This window comes from Python bivittatus, unplaced genomic scaffold, assembly GCF_059951505.1.
Source record: "Python bivittatus isolate LINGU-HERP-01145 unplaced genomic scaffold, Pbiv_v1 ctg000700_np1212, whole genome shotgun sequence".
Lineage (NCBI taxonomy): Eukaryota > Metazoa > Chordata > Lepidosauria > Squamata > Pythonidae > Python > Python bivittatus.
In genome coordinates this window covers 64673892-64688408 of record NW_028277098.1, presented here as the reverse complement: position 1 = coordinate 64688408, position 14517 = coordinate 64673892, and the positions used below count along the sequence as shown (strand labels likewise).

The 14517-nt window shown below is 38.5% G+C and overlaps 1 protein-coding gene across 2 annotated transcripts in view; it reads left to right on the top strand.

The window, feature by feature from the left end:
* Positions 1–14517, top strand: part of PLXNA2 (plexin A2) — a 459753-nt gene that overhangs the window by 349501 nt on the left and 95735 nt on the right. For both annotated transcript variants that reach the window (XM_088153293.1, XM_088153294.1), the window contains exon 14: positions 13631–13748. In XM_088153293.1, coding sequence (XP_088009419.1) covers positions 13631–13748 — 118 coding nt within the window. The remainder of the gene's footprint in view (positions 1–13630; positions 13749–14517) is intronic.

Genomic DNA, 14517 nt, shown 5'->3' with positions numbered 1-14517 from the left:
GATTGGAATGCTAAAGTAGGAAGTCAAGGAGTAATCGGAATAACAGGCAAGTTTGGCCTTGGAGTACAAAATGAAGCAGGGCAAAGGCTAATAGAGTTCTGTCAAGAGAACAAGCTAGTCATAGCAAACACTCTTTTCCAACAACACAAGAGACGACTCTACACATGGACATCACCAGATGGTCAATACCGAAACCAGATTGATTATATACTTTGCAGCCAAAGATGGAGAAGCTCTATACAGACAGCAAAAACAAGACCAGGAGCTGACTGTGGCTCAGATCATGAGCTTCTTACTGCAAAATTTAGGCTTAAATTGAAGAATGTAGGGAAAACCACTAGACCACTCAGGTATGACTTAGATCATATTCCTGGTGAGTACACAGTGAAGGTGATGAATAGATTTAGAGGATTAGATTTGGTAGACAGAGTGCCTGAAGAACTATGGACGGAGGTCCGTAACATTGTACAGGAGGCAGCAACTAAAACCATCCCAAAGAAAAAGAAATGCAAGAAAGCAAAATGGCTGTCTGATGAGGCTTTACAAATAGCTGTGGAAAGAAGGAATGCGAAAAGCAAGGGTGAAAGGGAAAGATATAAGCAACTGAATGCAGATTTCCAGAGAATAGCCAGGAGAGATAAGAAGGCCTTCTTAAATGAACAATGCAAAGAAATCGAGGAAAACAATAGAATGGGGAAGACTAGAGATCTCTACAAGAAAATTGGAGATATGAAAGGAACGTTTAGTGCAAAGATGGGCATGATAAAGGACAAAAAAGGCAGGGACCTAACAGAAGCAGAAGAGATTAAGAAGAGGTGGCAAGAATACACAGAAGAACTATACAAGAAAGATCTTAATGTCCCTGATGTCCACGCTGGTGTGATCACTGACCTTGAGCCAGACATCCTAGAGAGTGAAGTCAAGTGGGCCTTAGGAAGCATTGCTAACAACAAAGCTAGTGGAGATGACAGTATTCCAGCTGAGTTATTTAAAATACTAAAAGATGATGGTGTTAAAGTGCTGCACTCAATATGCCAGCAAGTTTGGAAAACGCAACAGTGGCCACGGGATTGGAAAAGGTCAGTTTACGTTCCAATTCCAAAGAAGGGCAACGCCAAAGAATGCTCAAACTATCGCACAATTGCACTCATTTCACATGCTAGCAAGGTTATGCTCAAAATCCTACAAGCTAGGCTTCAGCAATACATGAACCGAGAACTACCGGATGTACAAGCTGGGTTTCGAAGAGGCAGAGGAACTAGAGATCAAATCGCCAACATTCGCTGGATCATGGAGAAAGCACGAGAGTTCCAGAAAAATATCTACTTCTGCTTCATTGACTATGCAAAAGCCTTTGATTGTGTGGATCACAACAAACTCTGGCAAATTCTTAAAGAGATGGGAATAGCAGACCACCTTACCTGTCTCCTGAGAAATCTGTATGCGGGCCAAGAAGCAACAGTTAGAACCGGTCATGGAACAACCGATTGGTTCAAAATAGGGAAAGGTGTACGACAAGGCTGTATACTGTCACCCTGCTTATTTAACCTATATGCAGAGTACATCATGAGAAATGCCAGGCTGGAAGAATCACAAGCCGGAATTAAGATTGCAGGGAGAATCATCAACAACCTCAGATATGCGGACGATACCACCCTAATGGCAGAAAGTGAAGAAGAACTAAAGAGCCTCTTGATGAGGGTGAAAGAGGAGAGTGCAAAAGCTGGCTTGAAACTCAACATTAAAAAAACTAAGATCATGGCATCTGGACCCATCAATTCCTGGCAAATAGAAGGGGTAGAAATGGAAGCAGTAACAGACTTCATTTATTTGGGCTCCAAGATCACCGCAGACGGAGACTGCAGCCATGAAATTAAAAGACGCTTGCTCCTTGGGAGGAAAGCTATGGCAAGCCTAGATAGCATATTAAAAAGCAGAGACGTCACCTTGCCGACAAAGATCCGCATAGTCAAAGCTATGGTTTTTCCAGTAGTAATGTATGGCTGTGAGAGCTGGACCATAAAAAAGGCCGAGCGCCGAAGAATTGATGCCTTTGAACTGTGGTGCTGGAGAAGACTCTTGAGAGTCCCCTGGACTGCTAGGAGGTCAAACCAGTCAATCTTAAAGGAAATCAACCCTGATTGCTCATTGGAAGGATCGATAATGAAGCTCAAGCTCAGATATTTTGGTCACCTAATGCGAAGAGAGATCTCTTTGGAGAAGACCCTGATGCTGGGAAAGATTGAAGGCAAAAGGAGAAGAGGACGGCAGAGGATGAGATGGTTAGATAGCATCACTGAAGCAATGAGCATGAAACTGAGCAAACTCAGGGAGGCAGTGAAGGACAGGAAGGCCTGGCGCAATATGGTTCATGGGGTCACGAAGAGTCGGACACGACTTAACGACTAAACAACAACAACATTTCCATTTAAGTATAGTTGGGATGACCTTTGTAGATCTATTTGCAGTGACAGTCAACCATAGAAGCAATCAAAGCTTCATATTATACCAATGAGATAAGTATAAAATATCATTGTTCCTGCTTTAAATTGCTTCCTTTCCAGATTCCTATGGTTAAACCTCCTGAACTCTTAGCTAATCCAGCTTTTCTTTCCTTTCAAGATTAGACAACCTCCTTTTCACCTTTCAGTTTAATATCTGCTCAATTATCTCCCCAACTGTCCTTCTCTATCAACCCCAACTGACTATCTAGAACAACCACTACTTGAAAATCAAAGTGGTTAACTCTTTGTTGCCAGCAGTAGTATAAACAAGTTCCATACTTATAACTATGTGTAATCAAATTATGTGTAAACAAACAATTCTCCACAGTATTGGAACTAGGGGACCCTTTCCTTCTGAAAAGAGTTATGTATCACCAGGAAAGACTGTTGTTTTTTGCACAATCCAACAAAGTGATTTCTTCCTTCCTTAGGAGTCAAGAATTGTTTTTGCCTTCTTTCCACCCACATTCTAAGATATCTTTAAAGAAGGTAGGGGTGTCATTCTGTTGTGGTTTTCACATAGTTCATTCTGTGACAATACTTTTATTTCTTCAATTTTTACTTTTCATCCAGTTTCTATTACCTCTAGGTTAGGCACTATAAACCCAATGTCTGCACCTTGGTTGAGATGTCCTTTGGCAGGCAGATTCTCCAGGAGATTGTTTATTTTCTATTAGCTGAACATAGTTCATTTTCCCCACTTTTGGGGACTGTTCTCTGTGATGACATTCTTCTTCACTGGAAAATGAAACAGTGCACTTACCATGGAGGCTTTTTTCCCCCGTAAGGTGGAAAGAGGACATCCTAGGATGGTTTGAAGGGGTGACATTTTAATTTTTATCCTGATACAGTAAAGATAAAAAAATATTGACCTAGTCTATCAGAACAAGCAGGGGAACAACCCTCTCTAAGATGTCTATCATCAAAAAAGGAGTCTTCATTGTAAGTCCAATGATCTATTTGCTACTTTAAATTTGTAGTAATAATGTAACACAGATAATTTGATGTAGTCCTCTTATATGTGTAAAAAACACTTTATTGGCCATGTTCTGAGATGAGTTAATTTAAGGCAGAGTTGATCATGATGGTAACAACAATTGCTACAGTTCAATATTTTTTTTAAAAAATGATAATAGATTCTCACCCTAAATAAACTTTTCATCTAAGTTTCATTGGGGTCTTTTCCAGAGTCCTTTTAATGTAAGAGTGGATTACTCCTATGTAATACATCTGTCCTCTTCCTCCCCTTAAGGCCCTGGTGTAGCTCTTGAAGCTTCCTTCTCAATTATCATTGGATATTTAAGTATGTACCATTTGAAAGCAGTCTCTCGCTTGTTTATTTCTGTAAATCTAGATTATAAAACTGAAAACAAGATCCTATTTGATTTCTTATATGTTAGATATACAAGTGCCTGATTTGCATATATGCCATGTGAATAATTTATTTATCTTTATTTATTTATCTTTCAAATTTGGACACTACCCATCTCATGAGGAAGTGACTCTGGGCGGATAATAATAATAATAATAATAATAATAATAATAATAATAATATCATAATAACAGCCACAAGTCCCCAGTCACTTCAATGGAAGAGACAGTCCCACATTTGTTAACTATCAAGCTGCATTCTCTGATAAAATTGATATGAAAGCTACTACATATGGGACCTTTAGACATACACAATGGCATATATTGAAATATTTTATTTATTGATTGGCTTATTTGATTCAACATTAATTTATTCCTTATTTTTGGTTCAGTCTTTCACCTTTTGGCCTATCTGCTTTTTCTACCATGCACACCCACTTTTGGACTTGCAGCCATCAGCTCAAAAAAAACCATGCCTACTTATGGTTTATTGCAATTTTTCTTTCTTTCACACAAAGCACAAGCACAAATACCAGGTAGAAGTCTAATATGCAAAACAGAAAAAAATCAGTGACTTTCTGATAGGAGTATGCTTGGGATAGGAAGGAATTCTGCAAGGAAAATTCAGACAGACAGACAGACAGATAGATAGATAGGTGTGTGGGTGTGTGTGCGCACACATGTGTGTGTTTGCTTGCACATGCATGCATGCTGCTCCAAAGTTAAGCATACTGGTATACTTTTCCAATGGCAACATTGCTCTGTGTAGCAAAGTGTGCTTGATATTTCCCATGTCTTTTACATTAAAACTATTTTACTAGGGGAGAGCTTCTAGGCTAGCATTCTGCCTGATGTGTTCTTAGTATGCGTGAGCATTTTAAAATGGGGCCACTATTTCTCTGGAGGCATTCTACTTCTCTTCCTTGCTTCTAGACATGCTTAACACAAAGCTCTGTTTCTTTTCATACTACCAACATGACCTGTAAGGCACATTGTTGGGGTGGAGGAAGCATATGTTACTAATAGTTTATGCTTAATTAACCCTTGATTAATCATTTCCCCAATGACTTCTGGAGTCAGCTTCCAGCACAACAATTTACATGGTTCTAAATTCCTGACATTTCCTTCTTTCTTATTCCACTGCACTGTACAGTGAGAACCCTGTACCTGTCAGGCCAGATTCTCAGCTAGTATGAATTCAGTGGCACCCCAGTGATCTAGGCTAGATTATGCCACCTCAGACTGGAGAAGCTGGCTTTTTAGCTCAAGGATTAAATGACCCTTTAAAATGTTTATTTATTAAGCATTTTGTTTTTCATCCAAGTCTGGCCTCCTGCTTTGCTAAGCCACTTTCCTCTGGAGCACATTGTGGTTTACATTCATCCTCCTCCCCACTCCAATTGGAATGCATCCAGCCATGCTGCCAGATGCAGGCATCCATTTGTTAAGCATGTGAGGCAGTGACAGCAGTTTAATCCAAATAGGCCTCTGCTGGAGTCAATTCATTTATTTCACTAAGAAAAATGTCAGCTGAAAATTAGAAAACAGGCATGTAACAAAGGATGGGCAAACAACCCTTCCCCAATGACATGTGTCCCTGTATTTGCTGCTTATTTTGTTTGTTTTTGCGGAGTTTCCATTCGGGAGGGAAGGGGGGGGAGTGTACTGAAAGAAAACTCATGCTCATCCATGCAAGAAAGGTAAGAAAGACTACGTTAAGCCATTGTGTTTTCACTGACTAAAAGCATTAGCAGAAGGATAGCTGGGTTAGTCTTTGACAGCAAAAAGCAATGAAAGAGTTGTGGAACTGTAAAGGCTAAGAAGTATATTTTGGCACAAGCAGTTGTGAATGAGAATCCATTTTATTAGAGGCATGATGTAGTCAGCAGGGCTTAGAGCAGTGCTGTCCAAACTTGGCCACTTTAAGATGAGTGGAGTTCAACTCCCAGAATTCCCCAGCTGGCTGGGTGATTCTGGGAGCTGAAGTCCACTCATCTTAAAGTGGCCAAGTTTGGACAACACTGGCTTAGAGGGTTGGAGGAAAATGACACAGAAAAAGTACAGTTGACCAGGGCCACTTTCAGGAATTTGGGGGCCCAATGCAGCATCACGGGTCCTTTCCTAACCTTTGCAGATGGATTCATGAGAAATGGTGAACTGAACTAAAGGTTAAGATGTGTCTAGTATAAATATACTGGATGCACAATCTAAATACAATTACTGTTAATTTTTCTAGTGAGATTCTTCTTCTTTTCACAGACACACACACACTTCCCTGGGCAGCGAGAGAGAAATTGGTTTTATTTTTGAAATGCAATTTTCCTTATCTTCTGCCCTGCAAATATTGCTCTCACTTTATCATCTGTATGTTGAGAGGCAGTATCCTAACTATCCTACTCTTCCAGAGGTGTATTCCCTTTCTCAAAAGTGACTATAGGAGATGGTTCATCAGTGTTGTCCCCCTTTTTGCTGACAGGCTTTGAAATTTGACCCTCAAAAAATTTACTCAAAGTTCTTTTCTGTGCTTCACATTTCTGCTGTTTCTTCTATATTTTCCTTTCCTGAGCATTAAGTAAATATCTCCTAGACATGCTCATCTATACTTCTACAAAACTGTTGCAGCAATTGTCTCTGTATCAGCTACATAAAGAAAACAGAATAACAGAAATCCTGTTGCAGTCCTAACAGAGGGGCAGCAGTGGCATGGTTATAGATGGCCATCATACGGCCCTAGGATGCAGTAGGCACTGGAAGGTAGGATAGGGCATCTTGTCCATGTCCATCTGTGATGGCTACTGGAACAGAGCCCTTTTCGCTCCTTAATCTTTGCAGCAGCTACTATCATTGTTTGCAATATCTATCCTGCTCCTTTTCTGTTGCCTGCCTAGTCTTGTGTATTCAGAGTGTATAGGGTAGAAGGCAGAAGGTACAAGAGACTGGCAGTGGCAGCAAGCAAGGGGATCATTGCAACATGCAGAGTGCAAGGAGGTAAGGGCTTGTGAGTAATTGGGAGAGCACTCACAGTTATCAGAAGCTTTTAAATAAAACTAAAGAGAGAGTTGAACAGAACCTTCTGAGTTATGTGACTTTCCCTCCCTGATTTATTGTTATTGTAACATGTACCAAAACCATGGATGCATTCTAGCAATTCAATTCTTTTGGGAGTGTGTGGGGTAAGAGAGTGAGATTTTTGAAGCTATAGCATCTCAGGGCACTGCTTGAGTCCTGTTTTGAAGTCTCCTCTTAGTCAGTTGCAGGGAGAACTGATGAGCTTATGGGGTTCCCTTGCCTGTTCACTATATTCAAGTCTGGCAGAAGAGAAGATAGCTGAAGGTCAGTTTCAGATTGATTTGTGGGGAAATTGGGAGTTAAAGTGGAGTGAAGCTGTGCCAGTGAAAGTGCTCTCAGTAAATAGAGAAAGGCTCCGCCTTTGTATTTCTAAAGGTGAAAAGAGGTATTTCTTATACTTAATGTTAAATCTGCTAAGAACTATTCATAACAGTGGCCATCACAGAATCCTATGGCAGAGTTGTCTATAGAATAATTGTGTGTTCTGTAGTAACTTACTGCTGCTCTGGCAAGAACTTGTAAGCAAAGAGATCCCTGCTATACTTTATTCATTTATGGTCCTCTCTCAAATGCAATTCTACCAGTTCCACAAAAAAAGGGATTAACAAAAGGCAAAGGAGTACTGCTAGAAATTAAAAAATTATACTGTTGGCTATGCTATACTCAGTGTGGGAATCTGCCTTTTCTTTTACATCCCAGCATCTACAACAGGGGGGAGGTCAAAGAAAGCATGGTGATTGTTACCACAGCCCAGTTGAAGCCCTATCCTTATGTATGTCAGTGTTGCATTTACATCCAAGGACCAGAGATTTGACTGTGCTGCTAAAACTGCTATCCTTTTTTGACAAATATGACACTCTCCCCCTCCACGGATGCCAGTGCTTCTGGAGCCTTTTCACTAATGGGCATACTGAACAGTGGACTTCCATTCTCTCTCCATCAGATGACTGAGAGAGTGACTCTCCACTGCTGCTACCTATGCTGTCCTATACTAGAACCTCTTCCCAGCCAGTCTTTCCCATCTTGTTGTCTTGGTGTCTTCCAAAAGCATTACATTACAACTCTCAGCCTAGCAAGCATGGAAGCAGAAAAAAGTGGGGGAATTTCAGGACTTGGAAGTAGACCTAGGAGAAAAGAAGTTGCTAGAAGATCCAGGAACCATGCAGTAGGATGTGAAAAGGGGGAAAGGGATGTTAGGCAGGGGCTCTGCATCCTCTCCTTCTTTGTGACAGCACCTCCATTCTCTCCTGTAACATATTCTTCTGGTTCCTCCTGCATAAAAGTTGAAAAATCCTTTCTCCACAATCTAACAAAACAGCATAATTATTTTGATATTTGGCCACTTGTACTTTTAATAATACATACATGTTGATAAAAGTACAGGATCATTAAGCAAGATAATATTCTTATACAGTAAAGGCACAAAGTCCTTTTGAGCAACAAATCTGTGTGTGTGAGTCTATATCTGCTTTTTTCTTCAACAGTCAAGTTCAGTAATGTGCAAGAAGACAATAGCAAGTTCTCAGAAGCTCAAGAGATCTCAACTGCTTAAATCTCAGGTCACCTATGTACTCCTATTAGAATCAACAGATTTAGGATCAGTCCACACAAATAATGAAATCACTGACTCCAGATCTTCAGAATTGCAGTTGGAAGATTTTTTTTTTGAATGTTTCTCTGTGTATATGGCCAACCAAAAAGATTACCTCAGGGAGAAAGTCCTAGCCTTTTCCTGTCATCTGTTATGTCAATGTCCTATTAGTAAGGAGTATTAAAATGTGATATACACATTTGCAGTCTGAATTGGTAGAGTCCTTTCTAATAATTCACAACAGTTTTATTCAGCTGCAGATGGTCTTCATGCTGTAACAATTCTATATTAAATAAAATATAATTGCTAAATGCTAATTTACAGGAGAGCTAGAAATGAGGTCAAGGGAGGAAGAAACCTTAGAATTGTTTTTTGTTTTGTTTTTTCAGTTGCCTGCTGCCTGAAAACTTAAGTGAAGTGGGTGGAGGCAACAGGTCTGTCAATGCTAGCAAAAATTCACATTGTAAGATAAGAGTTTACAGATTCTGGTTTGAGGAAACAGTGCATTCATATGGCTGCTGTGGGAGATTCTGTTTCTAACTCATTTTAGGCAAATCACAAAATTGTTAACCAGCTTGCTTGTCTCCTCTCAAAAAGGTATATTTATCTGTTGCTCCTGACTGGAATGGTATGGGTGTCCTAGTGCTTATAAAGTACCTTTTGATCCCCATATAAAAGATTCTATAGAGGCGCAAAGTAATATTATTACTGTAATAGCTTGAGGCTGTGCACTAATGCCATCATAAGCTAGAGTAAGAATGGGCTGCTTAACCATTATACTTTATATGCCACAGTATTTCATTTTATTTTTAGAAGAAAGAGGGATTATTAAAATTATCCTCTTTTGATGATACTAGGAAACCCTGATTTTATAATCACAACTCTAATTAGCACTCTCAAGCTTTCAAAGATTCTTAACATCATTAGAACATTTATCCTGGGCAGATAATAGCAAGGATCGGCTGCTTTTTCAAGTTGAATCCAGATAAAAGGCCTTTTATAAGGGTTCTGTGGGCAGGTTGGATTCTGAGACAGTATTGATTTACCATACTCTGTCCTTGCTATCTATCAGCAGCAATTAGGTTAATATTGGTAAAGGACCACTTAACAAAATAATCAGACCCCTAGAGCTCTTCCAAAAGTACCATTTCCTAACAGGGTTACCTGTGGTTTTTGCCTGGCATGAATTAGCACTTCTATCTCAGATCAGATGGTCCATAGGAATTAATGTACTGTCTTTAATTTTATACTAGCCTGTGGATATTATTATTTAAAGATAGCAAAGGATGAAAAAAAAAATCATTATAAAGGCCTTTAAAAAGAGTGGCCATTGCTGACAATTCTAGCAGCTGAAGTCCACTTTCCTGGCAAGCACCCAATTTGGGGAAGAATGCTATGTCATTGTGCCTTCAGAAAATGAGAGAGTTGTCATCTGTAGTAGGATAAACTGTTGGGAAAAGGAGCTTAAGATTTGTGGAAGTTCCTTTAAGAGTATATACTAAAAGTGCAAACAATTCCGATGAGGGAAAAAAATAAAAGATAGAAGAAGCCAATACGACTATATAAAAAGCTTAATGGAAATTGCAAACAAAAAGGACACATATAGGAAATGGAAAGAGGAAATGCACAAAGAATTAGTCTAGAATTGTAGAAATGTTTGAAAGTCTAATGCTCAGAATGAACTGAGGTTGGCAAAAGATGCTAATAACAATAAGAAAGTCTTTGGATATGTTCAAAATAAAAGGAAAAGAAAGGAAGGAACAATGGAACAAAGAAAATCAATTTACCAGCTGCTCAATGAAGATGGCAAAATGTTAGCAGGCACCAAATCAAAAACAGAACTGCTGAAGAAAAAGAAAAAGGGGCAGGACTGAAGTTTATAATTCATGAAAAAGCATGGCCAGGGAATACCTATTTACCCTGAATGAATGTACATCACTAGGGACATATCAGTCAAATCCTAGGGCACTGAAGGATTTGCTAATTATATTATTGTACCATTGTATATTAACTTGAAAAAAATTCTGGAAAACAGATGAAAAAGCAGATGAGTTATAGGAGAGCACGTGTTTTCAGCATGTAGGGTGCTGTAGACCAGCCAGCCTAATACAGATACCTGGAAACGTATTGCTAGTTACCAGAAATCAGTACTGATTTTTCAATATCTTTCCAGGCTAGCTCTATCTCATTTTTAATCAGGTAATTTCCTTAGTAGATTGAATGAATGCTGTAGATATAATATATCTTAGTCTTAGCATTTGATAAAGCATTCTATAGTTTTCTGATCAGCAAGTTAGTTAGCCTGATCTTGATGGCTTGATAACTGTGTATGTAGCTGACTTGAAAATTGTTCTTTATTAAACTAGACAGAGTTATTGAGTGGGATGCCCCAAGTTTCAGTCTTGGGTGCTCTAGTGTTCCATATTTTTATCAATAAGTTGCATGAAGACATGGATAGAATGCATATCAAATCAGCAGATGACAGAGAAATAAAATTCAGAATTGTCTTGACAGATTGAGAGAATCATAATAGAATTAAATTCAAATAGGCAAATGCAATTATGCACTTAGGACAGAAATCAAATGCAAAGTATAGAATGGGAAATACATGGCCTGCCTATAGTACTTATGGAAAAGATATTGAAATAGTAGTTAATTATCAGTTAAATATGAATCAGCTGTATGTCGTGGCTCCAAAAATGGCAATCACAGGTTCACAAAAGGATAATGAGAATGATAAAAAGATTAGAAATAAATCCTTATGAAGAGAGATTGAAGAGACTCAGAATGTTTACTCATGAAAAGAAAAAACTGAAGGGAAAATATGTTAGCGCTCTTCAAGTACATGAAGGGATATCCCACAGAAGAAGGTCAAGATCTGTTCAATTGTCATTCTAGAGTGCATGGTATAGAACAATGTATTTAAGTTTTGAGAAGACAGATTTCATTTCCTAACAATAAGACCATTGAGCTAATTATCCAAAGAGGTGTAGTGTTCCTTCTCACTAAATATGTTCATGCAAAGGCTGGACAGCTATGTGTCATGGATGCTTTAATTTGGATTCCTGCACAGAACAGTTGGTGGATGGATGGCCTATGTTTCTTTGATATTATAGTTGTTGTATTATAAGAAGTCAAGCAGAGGTGCTTACAGGGGGAAGGAAGATCCTATTCTTTTTTTGCTGGTAACAAACAGACCACCTCAGCCAGCCTTCTTGTTTTGATTGTAGTTTCTCTCCTCTTCCCTTATACAATGTACCCTGGGATTTAGGACAAGGTAGAAACAGTGTGTGCAGAAGGAATGAGAGAGATCATATGTGTGTTTCCTTCTTTTTCTTTTGGAAAACAAAGATGCTGACTGCATCCCTCTGCAGTCATGGCTTTCTCTGTTTGAATCAGAGCTGCAGTCATCTGCTACCCTCACTGATCTTGGGAACCTAGAACAGAATGGTGGGGATACAATCAAAACTAAGATGAAATGTTAGGTAAAAGTTCTCTCAAGCATTTTTCAAACATCAGTCATCTTTGTATGAGAGTTCGGTGTTGCCTAGAATGCTTGTAGAGCAGTTCATTTTTGAAGGAAACAGTTTCTTGTTTGCCATCCCTGACACATTGCCTGTTATGGCTTGCTTTTCAAAGATAAAATAGAATGGAGTAACAGAGCTTTTCTTCAGGGATAATGTTGTACACACACGAAAAAGTGAATACAAACTTCAGCTGAATAACATAATAGGAGAAAGCAATAAATACAAAGATTAATTACTAAGACCAATACTTGAATTGTCTTGGGTAGAAATCAAAAGTATGCATTTTATTTTTAGTCTGCTTAATAACAGAAATTCTTTGGAATGATGGTAAAGGAAGCATTTTATATAGGAGGGCCTTCCATTCAAAATGAAATTAGCTGCTTTAGAAGAGAGACTAAGATTGTATGACTAAGAGACAATTAATGTATTGTTGATGATCACGCAGATTTTGTTTTGCATTTTCCCCAATAGGAGGTGAATAATTGTATCATGAAGGATGGTTACAGTCTGCTAAATCAAACCAGTTTATATTATCTGTTGTTATAGCCATATCTACCTTAAAATGTACAATATTTATGAAGCTGTCTTGGCTGGGATTCCTCTTTTTTTATTTTTTTTATTTTTTTTATTTTTTGTTCCTTTGAGTCTCAAAGCACCAGTCTCCTGTTCATTTACAGTACATTGAATTAACCATCATAAGGAACAGAGTAACACAATAGCAAGGAAACCCATAGGAAACAGAGACACACTTTGCATGTTTCTCTTCAGTTTGTTCAACTATGGTGACCAACCTGAATGCCTGTTAGTTCAATCTTCTCATTGGGCAGTAGAAAAGTGCAGGCCCAGACCCACTACATGTATAATTGAACACGCTCAAGGCCTGCACTCATACCTGTAAATTTTGGAGGAACCTATATGCACATTGCCCATCTTTATCTGCCATTCAAGCATAGACTGCAGAGGTAATGGCCATAGTCCCATTCTTTTCCATATATTGATTGAGGATGTGAAGAGAAGCTGAGAAGAGGGCCATTCATTTATGTTATCAGTACAGTTACTTGGGCTGAATACTGATGTTACCTTTTCTTTCTCTTCGGATGTGTCATATTCACTGTTTTATCTGAAAATATTATTGCCTTATATCAATTTAACTCATTCTGTCATCACTATTAGAACATTCTAATGTGGACAAATGTGTCAAGTCTATCATATCCTATTGGAGTTTGTGTGCTTGTTGCTGATTAAACTGCGATCTACAATGAGAGCTGTTCCCATTAATGAACTCATCCATTACTTCAAGGACTTCACACTTTCTTTTCAATAGTATAATGTATTTGCCATTTGTGCTTTGCTTAGCACTCAACTTTACAGCTTGCAATAATTATATCTAATTCTGACTTTCTCCTCTGTTAAATTACTGCATAGCAAAAAAAAAAAAAAAGGTCTCCAAAATTAGCTCATTCATCAGATGAGAGCATCAGCCAGACTATTATGGGGTGAACAATGTGCATATATAGCAATAGCATCTCTTCTCATTATAGAACTCACTATGGATTTTACATTTTCAGAATTGTGTGTGAAATGGGGCAAGCTGAGCCTGACATTAGCTCCGGTCCTGCACTCCTCTGTATTGGAGAATGCAAGTCAGAATTTGTGGCCAAGTCTGCACAGCATTACACATTTGTGGTAAGTACCCTAGAGCCATTCTTGTTACTTGATTGAGAAACATACACCAAGTAAGCAGTACACGAAACAGTCCTTTCTAATTCTGCCAAGAAGGAGTGGCAGGGTCTAGAGTTGTTAAAATGTTGTTTATTAATATATTCAAATGGGAGCAAATCTTTAGAGTATATTCAGTGTGGCATTTTACATACCAGATACCATAATATGGTTTACCTCTTTCAGTCACTTTATGAATACTGCAAAAGAGTTGAAGATAAATAATGGAAGTTTATCCTAGGATGAATAATTTCAGGTGCCTCATTTCAAAGGCAGGGCCCCCTGGGAAGATAAGTAGAATATAAATCAAATGCATTAATTGTAATGAATAAATGAGAAAATAAAATAAATTGCCCAAATCTTATAAGTTCCTCCCCTCTCCCCTTTTTGGCATCCAAGCCATTGTGCAAGATCAAACAATAGAAATGAGAGCCAAAGGGGTGTGTGTGTGTGTGTGTGTGTGTGTGTGTGTTTTAATTTTGACTTATGGCATAATTACTTGCCTGTGGCTGCATTAACTTGTCTTTAAATTCTGTTTGCACTGACTGATCTAGTTCATGGACCACAGCCCTATACAGATATACAGCTCTTGCATTGTTTGACTAGATTTTTTTTTTAATTTATTGGCTCATAAAATCATGACACATTTTCACCTGGGAGAAAGCCTTCCTAGCACTAAATGCTTGTAGGTAATTTCTTTGACAAACTGTGGCTTTAACTGTGATTAATTTTTTAG